This window comes from Exophiala aquamarina, assembly GCF_000709125.1.
Source record: "Exophiala aquamarina CBS 119918 chromosome Unknown aczIA-supercont1.1, whole genome shotgun sequence".
Classification (NCBI taxonomy): domain Eukaryota; kingdom Fungi; phylum Ascomycota; class Eurotiomycetes; order Chaetothyriales; family Herpotrichiellaceae; genus Exophiala; species Exophiala aquamarina.
Window position 1 is genome coordinate 1967804 of NW_013550587.1, and position 19661 is coordinate 1987464.

General features: G+C 50.3%; 10 protein-coding genes across 10 annotated transcripts; 7 read left to right on the forward strand and 3 right to left on the reverse strand.

Moving 5' to 3' along the window:
* Positions 1-24: 24 nt before the first annotated feature.
* On the forward strand, positions 25-686 carry A1O9_00693 (hit family protein 1; the record flags this gene model as incomplete). Its single annotated transcript, XM_013409856.1, has 3 exons — positions 25-58; positions 240-322; positions 402-686. 3 exons carry the CDS (start codon positions 25-27, stop codon positions 684-686), a joined length of 402 nt encoding a protein of 133 aa, XP_013265310.1.
* Positions 687-3031: 2345 nt separating this feature from the next.
* On the forward strand, positions 3032-4081 carry A1O9_00694 (uncharacterized protein; the record flags this gene model as incomplete). Its single annotated transcript, XM_013409857.1, has 2 exons — positions 3032-3289; positions 3347-4081. The coding sequence occupies 2 exons, from the start codon at positions 3032-3034 to the stop codon at positions 4079-4081; spliced, it is 993 nt and encodes a 330-aa protein (XP_013265311.1).
* Positions 4082-4366: 285 nt separating this feature from the next.
* A1O9_00695 (uncharacterized protein) lies at positions 4367-5170 on the forward strand (the record flags this gene model as incomplete). The annotated part of the gene is made up of 2 exons (XM_013409858.1): positions 4367-4863; positions 4915-5170. 2 exons carry the CDS (start codon positions 4367-4369, stop codon positions 5168-5170), a joined length of 753 nt encoding a protein of 250 aa, XP_013265312.1.
* A 188-nt stretch (positions 5171-5358) lies between these two features.
* Positions 5359-5796, forward strand: A1O9_00696 (uncharacterized protein; the record flags this gene model as incomplete). Its single annotated transcript, XM_013409859.1, has 1 exon — positions 5359-5796. The coding sequence occupies one exon, from the start codon at positions 5359-5361 to the stop codon at positions 5560-5562; it is 204 nt and encodes a 67-aa protein (XP_013265313.1). The 3' UTR covers positions 5563-5796.
* A 226-nt stretch (positions 5797-6022) lies between these two features.
* Positions 6023-6722, forward strand: A1O9_00697 (ubiquitin-conjugating enzyme E2 D/E; the record flags this gene model as incomplete). The annotated part of the gene is made up of 4 exons (XM_013409860.1): positions 6023-6112; positions 6176-6205; positions 6320-6486; positions 6560-6722. 4 exons carry the CDS (start codon positions 6023-6025, stop codon positions 6720-6722), a joined length of 450 nt encoding a protein of 149 aa, XP_013265314.1.
* A 1204-nt stretch (positions 6723-7926) lies between these two features.
* A1O9_00698 (uncharacterized protein) lies at positions 7927-9144 on the forward strand (the record flags this gene model as incomplete). Its single annotated transcript, XM_013409861.1, has 2 exons — positions 7927-7988; positions 8088-9144. The coding sequence occupies 2 exons, from the start codon at positions 7927-7929 to the stop codon at positions 9142-9144; spliced, it is 1119 nt and encodes a 372-aa protein (XP_013265315.1).
* Positions 9145-11221: 2077 nt separating this feature from the next.
* On the reverse strand, positions 11222-12724 carry A1O9_00699 (uncharacterized protein; the record flags this gene model as incomplete). Its single annotated transcript, XM_013409862.1, has 2 exons — positions 11222-11896; positions 11957-12724. The coding sequence occupies 2 exons, from the start codon at positions 12722-12724 to the stop codon at positions 11222-11224; spliced, it is 1443 nt and encodes a 480-aa protein (XP_013265316.1).
* A 910-nt stretch (positions 12725-13634) lies between these two features.
* Positions 13635-14201, reverse strand: A1O9_00700 (uncharacterized protein; the record flags this gene model as incomplete). Its single annotated transcript, XM_013409863.1, has 2 exons — positions 13635-14083; positions 14147-14201. The coding sequence occupies 2 exons, from the start codon at positions 14199-14201 to the stop codon at positions 13635-13637; spliced, it is 504 nt and encodes a 167-aa protein (XP_013265317.1).
* Positions 14202-15628: 1427 nt separating this feature from the next.
* On the forward strand, positions 15629-18441 carry A1O9_00701 (chitin synthase 2; the record flags this gene model as incomplete). Its single annotated transcript, XM_013409864.1, has 2 exons — positions 15629-15647; positions 15713-18441. The coding sequence occupies 2 exons, from the start codon at positions 15629-15631 to the stop codon at positions 18439-18441; spliced, it is 2748 nt and encodes a 915-aa protein (XP_013265318.1).
* Positions 18442-18998: 557 nt separating this feature from the next.
* A1O9_00702 (uncharacterized protein) lies at positions 18999-19573 on the reverse strand (the record flags this gene model as incomplete). The annotated part of the gene is made up of 2 exons (XM_013409865.1): positions 18999-19156; positions 19249-19573. The coding sequence occupies 2 exons, from the start codon at positions 19571-19573 to the stop codon at positions 18999-19001; spliced, it is 483 nt and encodes a 160-aa protein (XP_013265319.1).
* Between the last annotated feature and the right edge of the window lie 88 nt (positions 19574-19661).

Below are 19661 nucleotides of genomic sequence, written 5' to 3' on the forward strand. Positions count from 1 at the left end.
ACCGAGCGTTTTTCAATGAGCAAGATGGCAGCGTGCATCTTCTGCAAAATCGTCAAAGGTATGGATGGACCCAAGCTCGCCTCTCTGTCGAATTGAAAGTGGATTTTTCAGAAACATGAGCTCTTTTCAGCCTCATGAGTTGATTATACAGAGAGTAATGGGGGAGGAAGTGATGGGCATGCAAACAACGGCCTGAGACCAAGACGAAGACCAAACTGACACTGAACTGCGACCACCAGGTGACATCCCCTCCTTCAAGCTCTTCGAGTCCGACAAAGTCCTCGCCTTCCTCGACATCCAGCCTCTGAGTAAAGGCCATGCTGTACGTCTTCCTTCTCTTCCTCTCCTCTCTTTGCACACCTCCTCCCAATCACTCCTCCTCTAACGATTCTGTATCCTAGCTCGTGATCCCGAAACACCACGGCGCGAAACTGACCGACATCCCGGACGACGCGCTGACGGAGATCCTGCCGGTGGTGAAGAAACTCGCGGCCGCCAGCGGCGCCGAGGACTACAACGTTCTGCAGAACAATGGGCGCATCGCGCATCAGGAGGTCGACCACGTGCATTTCCACATGATTCCCAAACCGAATGAGACCGAGGGCTTGGGTGTCGGGTGGCCGGCGGGCAAGACGGATTTCGAGGCGCTCAAACAGTTGCATGCCGATCTGAAGGCGAAATTTTGAGCCCCCGGGGGGGGGTTACTAAGAGATAGGGGGAAGAGGAGGGGGTGAGTGGGAATTGTTGGTCGTGGACTACCACAAGAACCTCGTTCAGAACGACTGAGTCGATGCCTAACTAGGACAAAACTGTGTGTAAATATAAAGGATTACAACGATGGCGTACGACTTCGAATGAAGTGGTGAAGGACAAAAGCCGGTTTATGATGATAGGTAGACTCGTCGAGTCCTCATGCCAGTGGCACTCACGACAGCTATTTTAAAACGGCCCATCATCCGGATCTTGCTTCCTCAACATGCACCAGCACGCGTTGCTGTTTCGTGCACCTCTCGCTGGAAGAACTTGTTACGCCGCGTGGTGCGTCCTTGCTGCTGTTGTCATATGCCTCAACTGCCACTTTCTTCCTCAGCAAGATACCTACCCGGGTACGACACCAGACTCCAATTGACTCGGGGAAGTCGTTTTCATTCAATGGCATTGCTATTCCCCCTTCGCCAAGCTGCATCGCTGCAAGCGGCTGCACAAGTCCCTTCCTTCTCAAACTGATGATATGTCGTTGAATCTCCCCGAGCTCGATGCCCGAATTGAGCCTGTGAGTAGCCAAGATCCAATTCCAGCTGCATAAGACGTCTTGCAAAGTAAGAAGAAAGTTCACTTTATCTTCTCCTTTCCACTGAATGCCTGCCACGCAAGCCCTTGTGTAGAGCGGACTTCAGACTCATGACGGTTGAGACGCTGGAAAATGACGATGCGTCATCGCTCAAAGCTTTGGCCTTCGCTTTGGCCCTGGCCACTGTTAAGCTTTCTTCCTCCTTCTGTTGTTGCTTCAGCTTTCGTTGTTCTTGTTCCTTCAGCATAGTATTGTATGCGTGCTCAATCGCTTTTGGGTCTGGTGCCATTAGGAGGCCGAGGGAGTGCGGGCAGGACATGGCTATGCAGGGTGACAAGAAAAGATAGGTATGGTGGATGAGTGGCACTTCTTATGATGAATGAGTGAGAAGGGATGTTGTGGACTTTTAATGCGCAGCGGATTCAGGTCTAGGTGGTTGAGTTGAAGGATGTAGGAAAGAAGATCCGCAGAGCCAAACATGTCTTGACCTACCTTGTAAACGATGTTCTTATAGACAGCTTTCCCAACCAGCAACGCTGAGGGCTGCCTACCCGCACCATGACGATCTCAACCCCGTTGCGTCGATACGCGAGACTCGAATACGACGGCTAATTGACATTTGCATACTTGGCTGGTAGACGGTCCTCAAGCGGCAGAGTTTCCCCAATGGAGCATTTCCCGCAGCTACTGCTGGGGTCTCGAGTCTTCCTCTCTGTAAGCAAGCGGATACACTGTACGATGGCATTGCAAAGACTGGCCGTAGAAGGAGTGTCTTTATTTCTCGCTTGGATGTAATATCATCCGATAGCCGGGAAGCGAAGAGAGGCTGTAGGCAAAGTCCGAAAAAGACATGGTGACTCATTACGCGGAGACCAATAGTGATTTAGAATTCTCTCATGGTGATGTCTTGGGACTTCTTAGTACAGTTGTTGCCTGCAATATCAGAATTGCTGCCTGGAAGATCAGGGTAATTGCCGGGTCTTTATGAGCACCGCAATATCGGTCCTCTTATTGCGCTCATTGATTGTGGAGATAAACAGGGGAGTCGACCTCTGCTTGGACAACAACAGAGCGCATACTTTTGTGTATGAGAGACCGCTCGTATGCTTAGCAGGCCCAGGAGGGAGTTCTCTTTCCCCTTCGATCTAGGATTCTTGGAAGTCTGGATGCAGCATTGATAGGATCATGACGCTTCGAATTAATAATCAAATATCTCGAGAAAGAGACCAAGTATTTGCTTTCCAACCAGCAAGAAGTGCAGATCACACTTGAGGGACTGATAAGGGTGATGGGAACAAACAGGGTCATCGATGCGGTCGAGACACAGTCGCTGACAAATTTATGCCAAGAAATCTCCGGGTAGTTCTTTCCCTGGTAATGTATCACTGCCGCCTAAACCTTCCTCTCTAAGGATAGGAGGAAACTGCGGACAACCACCTAACCCAACGCTCCATGGGTGTTAGGGGAGGGTTTCATAATGGATTTCGACTACGGAGGGCTACATCTCATTATCTGATGTGCCTGATCTGACATGCAAGGCCCGAGAAGTTGCAATTGACACATTTGAATGGAGATACAGGAGCGCTCGTGCCTCAGTCTCGTTCTCGAAGATCTGTTGTGTCTCACAGCCTGACCTGCCAACAACGGTCTTGAGCCGTGCTTACCGAAGAGCTCGTATATACAGGCTTAGTAGTATTCAGCATTGGCGCTCCACATTATGGTACGAGGCGGAAGTCAAAAATGTTTGTCAATCAGATGGAAGCAAGACTCCGGGTCGATCAAGGGCAACTTCCCGCACAATCACTGTATCCAAATGAGGCATATACTGTTGGATGGATCTGCGCCATTGAGCCCGAGCAAGTTGCTGCATGTGCCTTCTTCGATGCAAGACACGATGGTCCAGAAAATCTACCCTCTTGCGACCAAAATATTTACAGCCTTGGCAGGCTTGGAAAACACAATGTTGTTATGGCCGTTCTGCCTGAAGGGGCCTACGGAGTAGTTACAGAGGCAAAATTTGCAAGTGACATGCTAAGGAGCTTCCCGAACATTTAGGTTCGGGTTGGAATTGGTGGTGGAGCACCCAGTCGAAAACATGATATCCGTCTCGGCGACATCGTCGTTAGCACTCTGCGAAATGGGATTGGGGGTGTTTTCCCCTTCGACTTTGGCAAAACGATTCAAGATCAGAAATTCTTACCGGCAGGATTTTTTGAATCGGCCTCCAGCACTCTTACTCTCAGCAGTAACAGCCCTCAAGGCCAGGTATCTGACAGAAGGTCACAGCTTGGTGATGCTGTGAACAGTGTTCTTGAGGTTTGGCCGAGTCTTAAGACGAAATATAAGCGACCGGACGCAAAGAATGACAACCTATACAAGAGTGGGGTGATCCGTCCTCAAAATGCAGACCTGGTATGCTCGGTAGCATGTGGTATTGACCCATCCAGCTTAGTATTGCGACGACAGCGGACCGAGGACGAAGACAACCCAGCCATTCACTACGGTCTAATTGCCTCGGCAAATCAATTAATGAAAGACGCACTCTTACGGGATAGCCTTGCGCAAGAGAAAGACATTCTCTGTTTTGAAATGGAAGCTGCAGGTTTAATGAACCACTTCCCGTGCCTAGTCATTCGTGGTATCTGCGACTACTCGGATACACATAAAAACAAGAAATGGCAAGGCTATGCAGCAATGGTTGCGACGGCATACGCTAAAGATCTACTATCTCAAATCGTTGCTGAAAGAGTTAACGATGAGAAGCGGGTCGTCAACCTTCTCTCTGGTTAATCATCGTAATCCCTGACATCCTCTTGAGGCGTACTGACTTAGTGCAACTGCAACAGATGTGTCAGAAGGCATTGGACACCTCCTCCTTGGCCAACATGATGGCAAGATTAAAGATATTCTTGAACGGCTCACTCCGATCGACTATGCACCTCAACAAAATGATTTAATTCACCACCGACAGCCAGGAACAGGCCAGTGGCTCCTCAATTCAATCGTATTTCAGGCGTGGTGAATCATTGCCAGCAGACAGTCTTTTGTCCTGGAATCCCAGGCGCCGGGAAAACAATGCTTACATCGATCGCGGTGGAAAATTTACAGCACAAATTCCATGGTGAAGCTACTATTGGATTCGCCTATATCTACTTCAACTACCGGCGAGCAGATGAGCAAAAGATTGATAATATATTATCAAGCATACTGAAACAATTATGCCAGAGCCTTGCCTGGATTCCAGCGGATTTGAAGGAACTCTATGACCAACATCAAAAGTATCGCACGCGGCCATCTTTACGAAATATTATGAATACTCTGCACGCGATTTGTGGACTTAATACCAGAGTATTTGTCATTGTTGATGCGCTTGACGAATGTCATGATATTAATGGCAGTCGTGAGAGATTTCTGTCGGAGCTCTTCAACCTCCAGGCAAACTGTGCGGTGAATAGGGAAGATGTCGAACGGTATGTGGAAGGTCGCATTGAAGGCCTATCAAGTTTCGTGCGGCAAAACAGCCAATTGCGAGAGGATATAAGAACAGGAATATCTGAGGCTGCTGATGGAATGTATGTGCATCGTTGAATTAAAAAGGTAGAGTCATTCTAACCAATTTATAGGTTTCTCCTCGCAAATTTCTACATGGTCTCGCGATGTGCTGGCCTCGTTATTGTCGACGTGGAAAGCGACATCATCCGATTGGCTCATTACACGACACAGGAATATTCCGAGGAGTCACAAAAAATATGGTTCCCAAACGCAGAGGCTGAGACCACGGGCAGCTGTGTTACGCTCCTCTCGTACCATGAGTTTCGCAGTGGTTTTTGTCAAACTGGAGAAGAGTTAGAGATGCGATTGCGAACGAACGGGCGCTAGGACTATGCCACATGCCACTGGAGTCATCATGCCGACAATACTTCAATCGTTCGTCAGGAGACCATCGATTTCATCCACCGCGCGGCGAATGTGGAGGCTGCGAGTCAAGTCCTATTAGGAATGATTATTGTTCAGTACCAAGGCGCACTACAGGCCTACATCTAGCAGTCTTTTTTGGGTTGGATGAGCTGGTAGCCTTACTGCTGCAGGGTGGGCACAACCCGAGACTTAGGGACTCCGAGGGCCGGACCTCCCTATCCTGGGCTGCGAGAAACGGACACTTGGGTGTCGTCGAACTCCTGCTTGCTACCAGCGACGCCAGTGAAGCCAGTGACGTATGCGATTACTCGGGCCGGAGCCCTCTCTCTTGGGCGGCAGGAAATGGACACTAAGCCATCGTCAATCTTTTGCTGAGGACAAACAGAGTCAATCCTGATTCAAAGGACAACTACCGTCGAACGCCGTTCTCATGGGCTGTGGCGAATGGGTATCACCGAACAGCTGAACTGCTACTCAGGACAGGCAATATCAATGTTGGAATGAGGGATTTGACCGGCCGCTCGTCGCTACTATGGGCTGTGTGTAGCGACAATGTGGCTACCGTAAAACTGGTACTAAGCGCAGGAAATGTGGATGTCAGATTCCGAGATCTTCTCGGCGGGACGCCGTTATCATATTCCCGCACAAAAGCAATCACCAATTTGTTGAACTTGCACTACTGCTTACCTCAGCGCCTAATCCCCATTGCTTTCGAAACGTGGTTTCGAAGGCCGTGTCCGACGGCGCTTCGAACAACTCAAAAGCTGTCCTAATAGATCAGTTGCCTCGAGTGACGCAAGCGACAGGCCCAACATGGCTGTCACGAGACTACACAAAGAGCTTGTTGATCTGGCTAGGGAATACGCGCCTACTTACCATGCGACGCCAGTCGAGGATGACATGGTAAGCATTATTCCGCAGCTGCAGGAGCATTTTGGTCTGTCTAAGGCTAACTTTGGAGTATAGTTCCACTGGGATACGGCGATCCGAGGACCGGTACGTCAATTCTGTAGTATTTAATACCCTTAAAGTCCGCATAATCAAAAAATCGAAACACCCCCTTTTCCCCCAAAGTTGGCCGACATTGAATTGTTTTCTTTTCTCCTCCAGGCCGATACTCCATATGAAGGGGGTTTATTCCATCTTGACCTCCTGTTTCCAACAAACTACCCTTTCAAGCCACCAAAAGTGAGATTTAGGACCCAGATCTACCACCCCAACATCAGGAACGGTGGGGGATTCTGCACCCAGCATTTCTGCATACTAGCAGATGAATGGTCCCCAGCCATGACGGTTGCGAGAGGCAAGATTCCAATCCTATTTGACAGAAATCTAAAAACCGCAACGAAGGAGTCCGCTCACACGATGTTTGACAGTGCTTCAATCATTCATTGAACTATTACAGACACCGGACGGTTGCAATCCTGAGGTCAATCCCATTTTCAGAACCGACCGGGCCCGCTTCGAGGCCACAGCACGAGAATGGACCAGGGGGTTTGCAATGGACCAGTGAAACGTGGGAGGAAGTTGGGTATTAGTGCGGAGGATCGTAGGATCGTAGGATCGTCTGGCCGAAGCAGGCGGGTCGGTGATCTGTCCATCAGGTCCGTCAATAGCACGACGGCGTTGGTGATACGGGGTAGGCTTTGCCAACTGCAGAGAAGCCGGCAGAGTATCAGAGTATCAGAATATCATCAGAGCCGTGGCGCTTCGGCATTTGGTGGATGTGTAGAGATTGATTCGCGCACAGACTAATCTATTTGATCGATTGACGACAGCAAGAAACTCAAGGGTAAACAACTAGACGTTCTACTGGCTAAGGCCACAGTGTCAGAGATGTTGAAATACGTAAATAAGAAAGAGATGGATTGTTGAAACGAGGCTGAGAGAGGTTGCGAATAGGCCGAGCCAGACCTATCCCTATCTAGCCGCCTGGGAACTCGCAGAGTCGAGAGGCATAATTATATCCACCACGTGACCGTATCGTGGTACGAAGTATGTATTCAGCCTGACGTGTCCGCTGATGGCGTGAGTCTTGGAATTCAGTATTGTACTAAGATTGAGCGCTAGCATCCACAGCAGGCTGGATCAATACTTAGAGAGGTAGGGGTCTTTGCTTTGGTTTGAAGAAAGCGTTTCGTCTGCAGTTCTACAAGGCCCATCCCGCCATACTCCGTCTAGTCTTCATGTGTGGGCGATGCTGATTGGCTTTGATTTCTAATACCGAAGTGATCCAAGTACCAGCTATCCAATCCACGGATCAATGTTCTTTTTGTTCAGTCTGTAGCGGTGGGACGGGGGGGAACGTCATCCTTCAACGTCCCTTTCACTAGGCCCAGCCTTCCTGGTGTTCGGCCTGAGGGGCCGAGGGGACCAGCATGTGTGCGGGGGGTAAATGTCTATCCCGAGGACACAAGGCCAATCCCATCGGCTTAGAAATCCTCGGGCCGGTTTTTAGGTATGTACCATACAAGATTCGAGGTTGACGTATCCCGTCGCCTCTGCTATATAAAAAAGGACAGAGGTCGAGTACGGGGGACAGACTTGTTATTCTCCGCACGGCTCATCTTGGGTAACCTTCTAGGTCTTGAGGAAAGCAAAGTTTCGACTTGTGGAACCGTGAACGATCTCGACTTGCTGCTTTTTCTACATCGAGAGGAGGAAGTGGACGAATAGTCCAACTAGAACACAAAGGCGCGAGACCAATTGCAGACTCGATGGCTCCTGTGAAGATCGGATTGATTGGTCTGTCCGCTACTGGAGGCTCGACTGGCGGCGGGTGAGTTACAGAGCTGCAGTAAAGAATGCTTGTCCAGAAAGACACACGATAGCCCGCTGCTTGTTCCCTCCACTATTTTCATACTGACTCTTGTCGCAGATCCTGGGCATCCCGAAGCCACGTCCCGTACTTCCTGCAGTCTCCACACTACGAGATCACCGCGGTCCAAAACAGCACTAAAACTTCAGCAGAGAAGTCGATCAAGGACTACAACATCCCCGGCAAAGTAGCCGCGTATGGAGACCCTGAGACTCTCGCAGCAGACGCCAATGTCAACATGGCAGTGGTGTCTGTCAAAGTCCCTCTACACGCAAAATTGATCAAACCGCAGCTGGAGGCCAAGAAGGATATCTTCGTCGAATGGCCCCTCGCTGCGAATCTCCAGGAGGCAGAAGAGTTGACTGCGCTGGCAAAGGCCAACGGTGCCAAGACCCTCGTCGGTCTGCAGGCTCGCCAGGACCCGAGTGTGCGCAGGGCACGCGAGATCGTCCAGAGCGGTGAACTGGGCGATATCCTTGGGACGACGATGCTCGGAGCCGGGGCGATCTGGCAGGGAAGTGTGGGGACCGATTTCGAGTATTCGCTTCCGCTTGAGAACGGCGCGAACATGGTCACCATCCCGGCTGGACATGCCATGGACGCGTTGTGCTACGTGCTGGGAGAGTTCAAAGACCTGCAAGCCACGTTGGCGAACAGCCAACCGAGTGTTCCTGTCACGGACGCTGCAGGGAAGGTCCTGAGGACGGCAGACAAGACCAGCCATGACTGGATGAGTGTGAGCGGCACCCTTGTGGGTGGAGGTGTGGCGACCACTGTCTACCACGCGGGATCATCTCCACGCGGCGCAAATTTCTACTGGGAGATCAACGGTACCAAGGGCACGCTCGTCCTCGAGGGCCCCGTCGGACATGTGCAGATGTTCCACCCAACATTGAAGATCCTGCGGGCTGGAGAGAAAGCGGCGAAACTCGAAGACGTCCAAGTTGATGCCTCGCCGAAGCCGGACTTTAGCTTCAATGTTGGCAAGGCCTGGGATGCGTTTCTCGGCCACGGAGACGGACATGTGACTTCCTTCGAGGATGCTCTGGTCAGGCACAGGATGATTGACGCCATCTATCGTAGTAACGAGAGTGGTAAGCGTGAGAGTTATCTCTGAAGTCGTCGGGTTGCAGAAAGCGTTGGCCACCATGTTTGCATGTACCACCGGCTGATCGTGGCATGATTTTGTTCATACTTATAGATAGCTAGTTCTGGTGCTGAGGTAATTGCAGCAGCGATACTTGCATCAGAATTTGTTGCTTTCTGAGGACTTTACCAGAGTGATTAGCGGTCTCCGAACCTGGAGGGTTGGTCCAAAGGTGTGTCCAAAGGTTCTTGCTTGAACTAGATTGTAGCAAAAGACACAGTCTCCCAACCATTGAGGCTACTTGGCCGACCTTGGTGGCTTCAGCCTCGTGATCCTCGCCGAGTAAAGTCGGTCATTGTTCGCACTGGTCATCACTGACGAAGAGGACGACTCGATAGATGAACCTGCAGCTAATGTTGAGTCTGCCGTTGTCGATCGCTGTGTAGTTTGAGATGCGGTTTGCGACTTTGCCTCAACTATGGTGCTGGTGAAGTTTGATTTTGCCAGATGTTCTTGAAGACTGTGGATAAACAGCAGTGTTTCCTCCTGTGGAGACAGCTCTGCAGACCCGTATGTGCTTGCCATGCTAGATGGTGCCTAGAACTAGATGCCAGGCTCTGACAAGGCAATCGGCGTTTTCAGGGATCAAGGTAGCCTTGTCCACGGGAGATCGGGTCGAGAGAAAATGAAGCAAACAAGGTCATCCGACGAGAGCAGCTCACGATGATGTTAGCAAGAAGACTGCCGAGGTGGGAAAAGGTCCAACATTCCAGAAGCGGCGGCTTACATAGGATGAGATAACATGGGAAAATGTGACATGGTCGGACTTACTACTGACTTACCGGCCCGTGTAGTAAGCGAAGGGTCATGCGCCCCCACCCACCAAACGGAATTCGTACCATTCATTGCCTGTCTCTGGGCAGGAGACAAGAAAGTATTCAAGCAATCCTGAGTTAGGCAAAGGTTACGGGCATGACAAAAGGATCGACACTAGGATGTCCTCTTCTGTCAGATTTTGAGCGGCCCTACACCGCTCTCATTAGTGGACAGGGGAACGGGGGAATACAGGGAGTCATTATATTTGGTTTGGGAGGTGGATACATTGCCAATTAAACGAGAGCTTTGGAGATCCGATATGATAAAGCGGAGGCGAGACATGATGCACAACGACGTAAGGTTGCATTATGCTGGAGGACGAAGGACGCTGTACCAGGCAATGGTGCACATGTGGTCCCATTAGGAATCTGATACCTCGCGTACCCGCAATATTTCCGATGTCCCAACCAAGGAAATGATTGGTCGTGTATGGGCCTGGAGCGGTCCATGGAAGGGACCGGCAATAACTTGCCGGATACTCAGCTCTCTAAACCTCTGTGAGAATAAGAAAAGCAAGGGATGTCGCCTCGTCCTGCCTCGCGAGGTCATAACCGACACGACTGACCCGCCGAGGTGGAGCAACTACTGTACAGTATGAACAAGATCGAATTTGCCGGAGTGGGTTAATGCCCGCAACGAAGTTGTTTCTCTAGGTTGAAAGTGGAATAGAAAGAAATTAGTGAAAATAGAACTAGCTTGTTCATTTGGTTCCGTTGAACATGAGTGAGTACTCGTACTCCCTTTCATCGAGTTACGTAACCTCGTAGTAGTTTGTCTTCATTTCATAGAGGTGAGGAGGTGAAAATGGCAGCACAGCCAGCCTGAGGTCGATTGCCCTGCTCCCGAAGAGAAGAGATAGCCTACTCGTGTGAACTAACAAGGAGTAGCGTTACACTGTCGTACTGACGGCTGAGGATTCGTAATTACATCCGCTCATGCAAGGCTTCGAGGCCAATATGCCCTGCAGGCTGACGTTCAGGGTAAATAGCGAGCGCAATGACCAAGTTAAACTCACGTATCGAAACTGGAGAGAATGGATCCGATGTCCCAATGGTTTAGTCACGGCCATTCTTGGGTTTTGCATAATTGCAAAAGTGCTTTCTTTTCAAAATGGACCATGTAAGAAGAAGATGGTCTGTTCGCGGGTACGTCGTATTAATCAAGACCAAAAGGCAGGGTTGTCCGAGAATAGTGGAAGTCCGTCTATTATCTAAAATAAATAGAGTTGGCTCTAATCTACATCATCGGGACTTGACTCGACTGTTGCAACTGGCGGCGGTGCTTTCACTGTCGCCGGTTCTACCTTTTCGTTGATTCCCTCGCCTGGGGCCGGTGGGTAGAAATTGATTTTCCCGTCCGGGGCGATCATGTTTGTGCGATCATAATACGTCCTTGCTCTGATATGCTTGTCTAACTTCCAGTAATTCTCGTTCAGCGATTTGGCGATAGTGTTCCGCTCTTCTTTGGTTTGTTCTGCCTCGGGGCCGGTCCCTTTGGCGATCCATTCATATGTTTTCTTTTGGTAGTTTTGCACCTCGATGTTTCGTGCTTCTTCGAGTGCTTTTCGTGGCGCCTCCTCCTTCATTGCATCGTTTTCGCCGGGAACTGGCTCTGCGTATTGATACTCCCAGTCCTCGGCGCCTCCTAATTCTTTAATGATTTGGGATTTGGGAATGAATTCTTCCAAATCCTCCACGCTGGATGTGAAGTGCACTTTACCAGCAACAACAGGGTCGAGCCAACCTCGAATTATTTTCCATATTCCTTGGAAGATCCAGGGAGCTTTGTGAACCAGCACTGCACCCAACGATTCAGGGTAGTTGGCTTCGAAGATTTTGATCATGAATTTAACAGGTGTGTAATCCATATTTGCCATGGTGAAATGAGACATGTCGAATACTATGCACTAAATGGACAGTCAGTGAGTGTGTCGCAGACATATGGCAAGGGGCTCAGCGTAACTCACAGCAGTCTCAACCGGAGGCCTTAGCGCTAGTCGAGCGGTTTCAATGACATAGACTGTATAACGTTCCAAGCTCCGCTCAGTCTGTTCTCCACCTCTGTGCAACCGAACTCGGACAAAGCATAACGGCCGTCCTTCCTTGTCTGCACCGTGCAGAAAGCTCTTACCCAACCTTAATTGGGTCAAGAAGTCCTCACCTTCCTTTTTGACAGCCGGATCGCTGGAATTCGAGTCTTCCAAAGCACCCCCTTCACCTTTAAACACTACATCGTCGTCGACATGCTGTTCCTGGCTCCGCCATCGCATGGTAGAGACCAACATGACCAAAGCCTTGTCCACGTCCCATTTCCGCGCTCTAAGGAATCTTAGTAGAAGGCTGTCGGGATGGTCGGCCTTGACCATGCTCCAGAAAGTGGTCCGCAAGGATTCGGGGCTTGAGGTGGCTAGAATTTGTTGATACTCCTTGACTTGTCCATACTTATCATCGGCCTCTGTGTGTGCGCTTGGATCCTTCGTGGGAGTGATGGCGCCGTTACTAGACTCTTTCTCGTCGTGTTTCCTAAACAGACCCAATCGCTTTTTCGGCTTCTTTTTTTCTTTGGCATCTGCTTCAGACATGGAATTTGCATCCTCGGTCAAAGGTGTCTCTGTTCCGCCGACATGATGAGGGTTCTCAACGCCGAAGACTTTCAGAACGACCGCCCAGAATTCGCGTAGTTTGGCTTCTTGATCTGGCGACAGGTTGCCTACATGGCCTGGTGGGATGGGCATGTCTGTGTAGAAGGGGTCGGTGTTACCCTTTGTGGGAGGATCAAGGGCGCGGCAATCGAGGGAGGGGCTGTGGGTGTCGTGTGCCCGGTGTGATTTGCTGCGCACAAGATAATCAACAAGGAACGCACTGCCACATGCTACGGCAAAGAATAGAAAGTATGAAGAAGTTGAAGCCTGCAGAGGGTGGGATTTGGCGACTGATTTGGCGGAGTACTTTGAGGTGCTAAAATGACGATTCCTTTGGACGATATGGGTTTGAGGTGGGTATTGGGGCCGCAGAGGTCGGTATGAGGGCAGCCTTTGAATTGGGAGTTCTGGAGAGTGTTTGAAAAGAAGCAGGCGCTGACAAGCGCCGCGTCGCATGTATAATGCAGCAGGAAGAATTATGAAATGGGAGCAGCGAATTGCGAGTAGGGAAGTGAGGTATGCGAGAAATGTTGGTAACGAGGCCTGACCACCAGCCGAAGTTGCCGTGGCTAACTCAGCAAGCCGGAGATTGGGATTGGCACTGTGTAAAGTAGATGTGGCTTGTCCTTAGTCCCCATTCGCACACGGACGGAGGATGTCATCATCATTTGGTAGGGGACGGAGTATAGATTTTGGTGGTGGCCTCCCATACGAAGGACGGACGGTGGACGGACGAGGTAACACTTGGCGGGGCAGCCCCATGCCCGGGTGAAGGAAACTCCGTCCCGGTATCTATACCATGAATCGTATACTCGTGTAGTATACAGAATATATCAATACCGAGGTACCTGTCTACAGAAACTCGGAGCCGCCGAATTGTTCAAGCCTAATGGGGATGCACTGTGATAAGTGTCAACCCTGGATCTATCCATGTAGACAGACACCATGTTTGCCCCTCCAGCGCCGTCGCTATGCGTTCGTGCATTCAGCATTTGGTTCGTCTTCATTCGCCCTTATCCACCACTTCCTTGAGGAAGTGGTTTGAGAAACGTGAGACTTGCTCAAACACAGTGTCGAAGCCGTTATTGGCACCATAATAGGGATCGCTGACTTCCTCGGGTCTTTTACCACCACCGTACTCACCAAAGAGCATGAGTTTAGCCCTGCTCTTCTGTCCCCTGCTTTCAACCCTTCGCTGCACTCTCTGGAGATCTCTCAAGTTGTGCTGATCCATGGCGAATATGTAGTCGAATCTGTCAAAGTCGACTCCCAGAACCTGGCGTGCACCATGGTCGTAGTCAGTGATCTTGTGCTTTCGCAGCGTGGCCATTGTTCGGTCATCAGGTGGATCAAGAGTATGATATGCACCGGTGCCAGCTGAGTCAATTTGAGCAATTCGCGGATTTGTTTTGGTCAGGGAGCGAAAAACACCTTCTGCCATGGGAGACCGACCTGCTTTCCTGATTAGTGGACGCGTCTATGTCACTATGGATGCCAGTACGGAGTAGTTCTCACAGATATTGCCCAGGCAGACAAAGAGAACGGATATTTTGGCATTGGAATCTGCCATGGTGGAGTGGCGGCGGGAGGGGCGCAGTCGTCGGTTGATCAGGGGGATTGCGTGGCTGATAGAATCAAGAGGACGAGGCGCAAGAATTTCAGGTTTTATTGATGTGCTAATCCAATTGATTGCGTAAGGTGCAGACTCGAAGGTGTGAAGGATTTTATTCTAGAAAAACATACCGCGAGAGTGTCTCTTGACTTTGAGGATCCTAGAAACTTGAATAAGAGATACTTCCCGATTGGGGGATCTTGATTGTGACGGGGATGGGATGGATGGATAACGATATTACATAAGGACCCCCCGATGGTTCTCTGGGGGTTCGGACGCGGATTAATTGATGTTCCGCATAGTACGGAGTACGAGCACGGATAGCTCGCAGCAAATAACCCGACACAGGCAAACATGAAACAGGCGGGCACCGCCACAGGGACTCGCATATGCAGTGCAAATTGCGAAGTGTACTCCGTACAAAAGTCTGATTATGGTGTGGCACAGAAGGTGAAGGGACTTAATACTACGAGTACGGAGAGATGAACGAAAGTGGCTTCTGGCTAAGGAATGTATTCGGAGTTACCGTCCCTCAGGTCCCATGATTCCTATTAAAGCTCCTGCCCTGCAGATCTGATGCGCCATGGCCCATGACAACCTGAGTTTCGAAAAATAGAACTGCTGCGCGTTAGGCGTCGGGGGTTGTGCATCAGGGCTTGGGTGGGTGCCCATAAGCACCAATAACTATGCACATAGCATCGCCCGCGCCGCACTCCCAGGGTTGGCCCGAGGGCACTGGGACCCATAATTTATAAGGGCTTGGCTCACTAACTGGATCGTCAAGTCGTTAAGCTGGTAAGCCTCGTGGTGCCCTGCGGCTGCTAGGCTACTCTGCCTTGTACTCGTATTGCCGCAGTGACGCGCTCCGAACATCCCTCAGGGTAACCGCATGCAGAGTCGCTAGGGGACCGAAACACTCCCTCCAAGCTTCATGCGGACGTCCAGACACAGTATTCAACTGCGCTTCCAACAACGAAATACTAGCAGCGGTAGGTATCTTACTGCTCACTTCTGTTATTCCAATTCCCAGCTCCATATTTCTCCGTCTGCCGTCATCAACTACTTGTCATCTATTCCCAGTCCATTCTCTTGTATCCAAATATTGCCTTTGCCTCGCCGTCATCCTCCTCTTCACGCCAAAATCTTACCCATCGCTCCACCGCCAAAACGGGGGCAGGTAAACACTTGCTCCACACATCATCGATCACCCACCATCATTATCATTATCCTTCTTGCGCGGCCTGGAAGTCTAATATCCAAAGCCGTTTTCCTAATTCCGTACCAATCCCCATAGTCATACTCATACCAGACACTCCTCAGGCTCCTCCTACACATTCCACCCTTGCGCGAACGGGCCACCTTCCAGGCTGGTCGCAGCAGCAGTAATGGCGTATGACCGACTTGGTAACTATCCCTCCTACAGCCCTCTCTTCTTCTGGCAGTAGTACCTTACTGACTCTCCTGCTCAGGTAGTCCGAATCGGGACGGACGTCAGTACGATTCCAGGTCTCCTTCACCTGCTCACCCTCTCCAGCCCTATGCACATCCCGACGAGTCCTTCTCAAGACAGCACCTTCACTTGCAAATGCCCCTAGCCTCCAATGACCGGTTAGCCATGCAGCCCACCTATTCGGTCGAGAACATTCACAATTCTCATGGGCATAATACCGCCTATGAGCAACAGGCAGGTCAGCCCGGGGACCAGGGCTATGGCAGGAATGACTACATCGTCTCTCCTGAAGACCATCATGACAGCTACTACACCCAGCCATATGACCCCCGTCCCCAAGGCGACTATGCTCTTGATCCATATCCCACACCGGACCAGGCTTATCGGAACGACAATGACCAAGTTCCTATCCTCCAGCCTGACAGTGCATATGGTCCTGATCCGCACTCGCAGCCGGGAATGGGCGAATATGATGGCTACCATGACGATCGCCCGACTCCCTCCCCCGCTCCGATACGCCGGTGGAAGACGGTAAAAGAAGTCCAGTTGTTTAACGGGAACCTTGTTCTTGATTGTCCTGTTCCGCCCCGGCTGTTGGCCAATGTCCCTCATGCAAAACCACCGGAGAGAGATGAGTTCACGCACATGAGATATTCCGCCGCCACCTGCGATCCCAAAGACTTCTATGACGAGCGCTTCACCTTGCGCCAACGTCTCTTCGCGAAGCCCCGACAGACCGAGCTCTTCATTGTCGTCACCATGTATAACGAAGACGAGTTTCTTTTCACTCGGACCATGATGGGCGTCTTTAAGAACATCGAGTACATGTGCAATCGACCGAACAGCAAGACATGGGACAAAGAAGCCTGGAAGAAAATCGTGGTCTGCATCGTTAGCGATGGTCGTGCTAAGATCAACGAAAGAACCAAGGCGGTCCTGGCTGGTCTCGGTGTGTACCAAGATGGCATTGCTAAGCAACAGGTTAATGGCAAAGATGTCACGGCTCACATCTACGAGTATACCACTCAAGTCGGCCTGGACCTCAAGGGAACCCAAGTCTCTCTAAGACCGAAAGGTGCCACTCCCGTGCAATTGCTCTTCTGCCTGAAAGAAAAGAATCAGAAGAAAATCAATTCCCACCGATGGTTTTTCCAGGCGTTTGGTCGTGTTCTAGATCCCAACATTTGTGTCCTACTCGATGCCGGAACAAAGCCTGGCAAGGACTCAATTTACCAGCTTTGGAAGGCTTTCGATCTCGAACCAATGTGTGGTGGTGCTTGTGGTGAGATCAAGGTCATGTTGGACCACGGCAAAAAGCTTTATAATCCTCTGGTCGCCACTCAGAACTTTGAATACAAGATGTCAAACATTCTGGACAAGCCGCTCGAATCTGCCTTCGGCTTTATCTCCGTGCTTCCTGGTGCCTTCTCCGCCTACCGATACATTGCTTTACAGAACGACAAAAATGGTGAAGGTCCGCTGGAAAAGTATTTCAAGGGTGAAACAATGCACGCTGACGCTGGTGTCTTCACGGCAAATATGTATCTGGCTGAAGATCGTATTCTCTGCTTCGAACTGGTCAGCAAGCGCAACTGTCGATGGATTCTGCAATATGTCAAGTCCGCCACTGGAGAAACCGACGTTCCGGACCAGATTGCTGAATTCGTCCTTCAACGGAGACGTTGGCTCAATGGTTCCTTCTTCGCTGCTGTATACGCTGTTGTTCACGTCTATCAACTGTGGCGAAGTGATCACAGTGCCATTCGGAAATTCATGTTCCTGATTGAATTCGTTTATCAAACCATCAACATGCTTTTCGCCTGGTTCGCCATTGGAAACTTCTTCTTGGTCTTTCGTCTTTTGACTGGTTCTCTTGGATCGCCAGGACCCCTCGGAACCGCGGGGACTGTTCTAGGTGTCATCTTCGAATTTGTCTATCTGGGGACCCTGCTCTATTGTTTTATCCTGTCATTGGGTAATCGGCCTCAAGGCTCTAAGAAATCGTACTTGATGATGGTGATTTTCTGGTCCATCCTGATGGTGTGGCTTACATTTGCCTCGGTCTTTCTGACTGTCCGAGCCATCCAGACAGAAGTCAATGAAGATGACTTCTCCTTCTCCAGCATCTTTAACAACAGTACATTCTTCAGCCTGATTGTCTCACTAGCAAGTACATATGTCTTGTGGTTTGTGGCGAGCTTCTTGTTCTTCGACCCATGGCATATGTTCACATGCTTCATTCAATACATCGTCCTCACGCCGACTTATATCAACGTCTTGAACATCTACGCATTCTGCAACACTCATGATATCACATGGGGAACCAAAGGAGACGACAAGGCAGAGAAACTCCAGAGTGTCAACGTCAAACCAGGCGGGATGGTCGATGTCTTGATTCCACAGGATGATGGTGATCTCAATGCGCAATATGAGACAGAACTGAAAAAATTTGCCACAAAACCAATTAAGGAGGTCAAAATCCAAACTCCAGCTGACAAACAGGAAGACTACTACAAGTCTTTCCGAAGCAATGTCGTAACCATATGGATGCTGACCAATTTTATTCTGGTTGCCGCCGTTTTGAATGTGGCAGGATTCCAAAGAATCAATACCGACCAAACCACGCAGCAGAATTCAACCGTTTACCTGGCCGTCATTCTATGGTCTGTTGCAGGTCTGTCGCTTTTTAGATTCATTGGGGCATGTTGGTTTTTGATTGTGAGATTGGTAAGTGGCGAGCTTTTCTGAACCCAACGTTGAATGGGGTTACTGACTGGTCTTAGTTCCGTGGTGTATGATGAAAGCAGCTTCTTCCCGATGTATAACGAGTGACGAGGTTTTGATCACAAAGCACGAGAGGGGTGCATTCGTTTGGCGTTCTGGCGTTTATAATCCAGTCATGGTTCTGGAGGAATTTGCGTTTATGACTGGACCGATACCCCTACTTTTGTTGCCAAAAGGGTTGGTTGGACAGTGTAGCAATTTGGGTAGCGAGCCTTGCGATCATGACCCCTGGACTCCTCAAACAACTTGGCCTGACATGTACAGAACAGAATAACAGTAATCGAGGCCCTTTCAGTAAATAAATATTTTCTTCTTCGCTCAGTCTCAGTTCCGTGTAGACCATCCATGACCATTTTACTAACCAGTGCTGACGTAGTAGAAACGCTCCAGCTTGACCTTCTCAACTGACGTACGCATGAATCGACTAAGGAACAAACCGATCAAAAGAGCTTGAATCAAGCTTCCGCCCAAAGCATTCTTATAACCATCCCTGGACGCTCACAACGGGCAACAAAGGCCGCTCAAAGCTTCGAGTAAACGCACAGCGCAATACCGCCACAGACAAACGTCATGCCGACCCAGGTATCGCGGGTGATCATCTTCCCCTCCGCAAACCACTCGCCCAACACGGTGAAAAGAAACGCCAATGAGTTCGTGATCGGCACCGTCAATGACAACTCTGAGGTTTTAAAAAAAAAAGAACGTCAGTACAGAGCTGGGCCTGGAGCATATCATGGCATTGCAGATTTGGATGGAAAAGCGCGGACGTACCAGCCTGTCCAACCAACAAAAAAAACCAGATACTCCCGGTCAGGTTCAACAGTAGAGGGACCGCGTAGCCGGGGCTCCGCAGCAGGCCCAGCACGGTGTAGAAAGCCTTCGCGACCTGGCGCGACAGCCACGGTCGCGACGGGTCTGTAATGGATGCGTGGCTCGGTGCCTTGTAGTTCACGGCGGCTTTGCGGATGAACGGCGTCGTGAAGCCCCAGCAGATCCCAACGAGCAGGAATGAGAGTATGTAGTTGAATGGGGATGGTGATGGTGTTGGCGGGAGATCTGTTGGTGGTGGTGATGCTGGGGAGGGCGAAGTTGACATCTTTTTCTAGGCGTGGCGGTTGGGTGTTTTGTGCAGGCTTTCTTGAGGAGATTATCCACTTGAGTATCAAGTTGCCGAGACGGTGTAT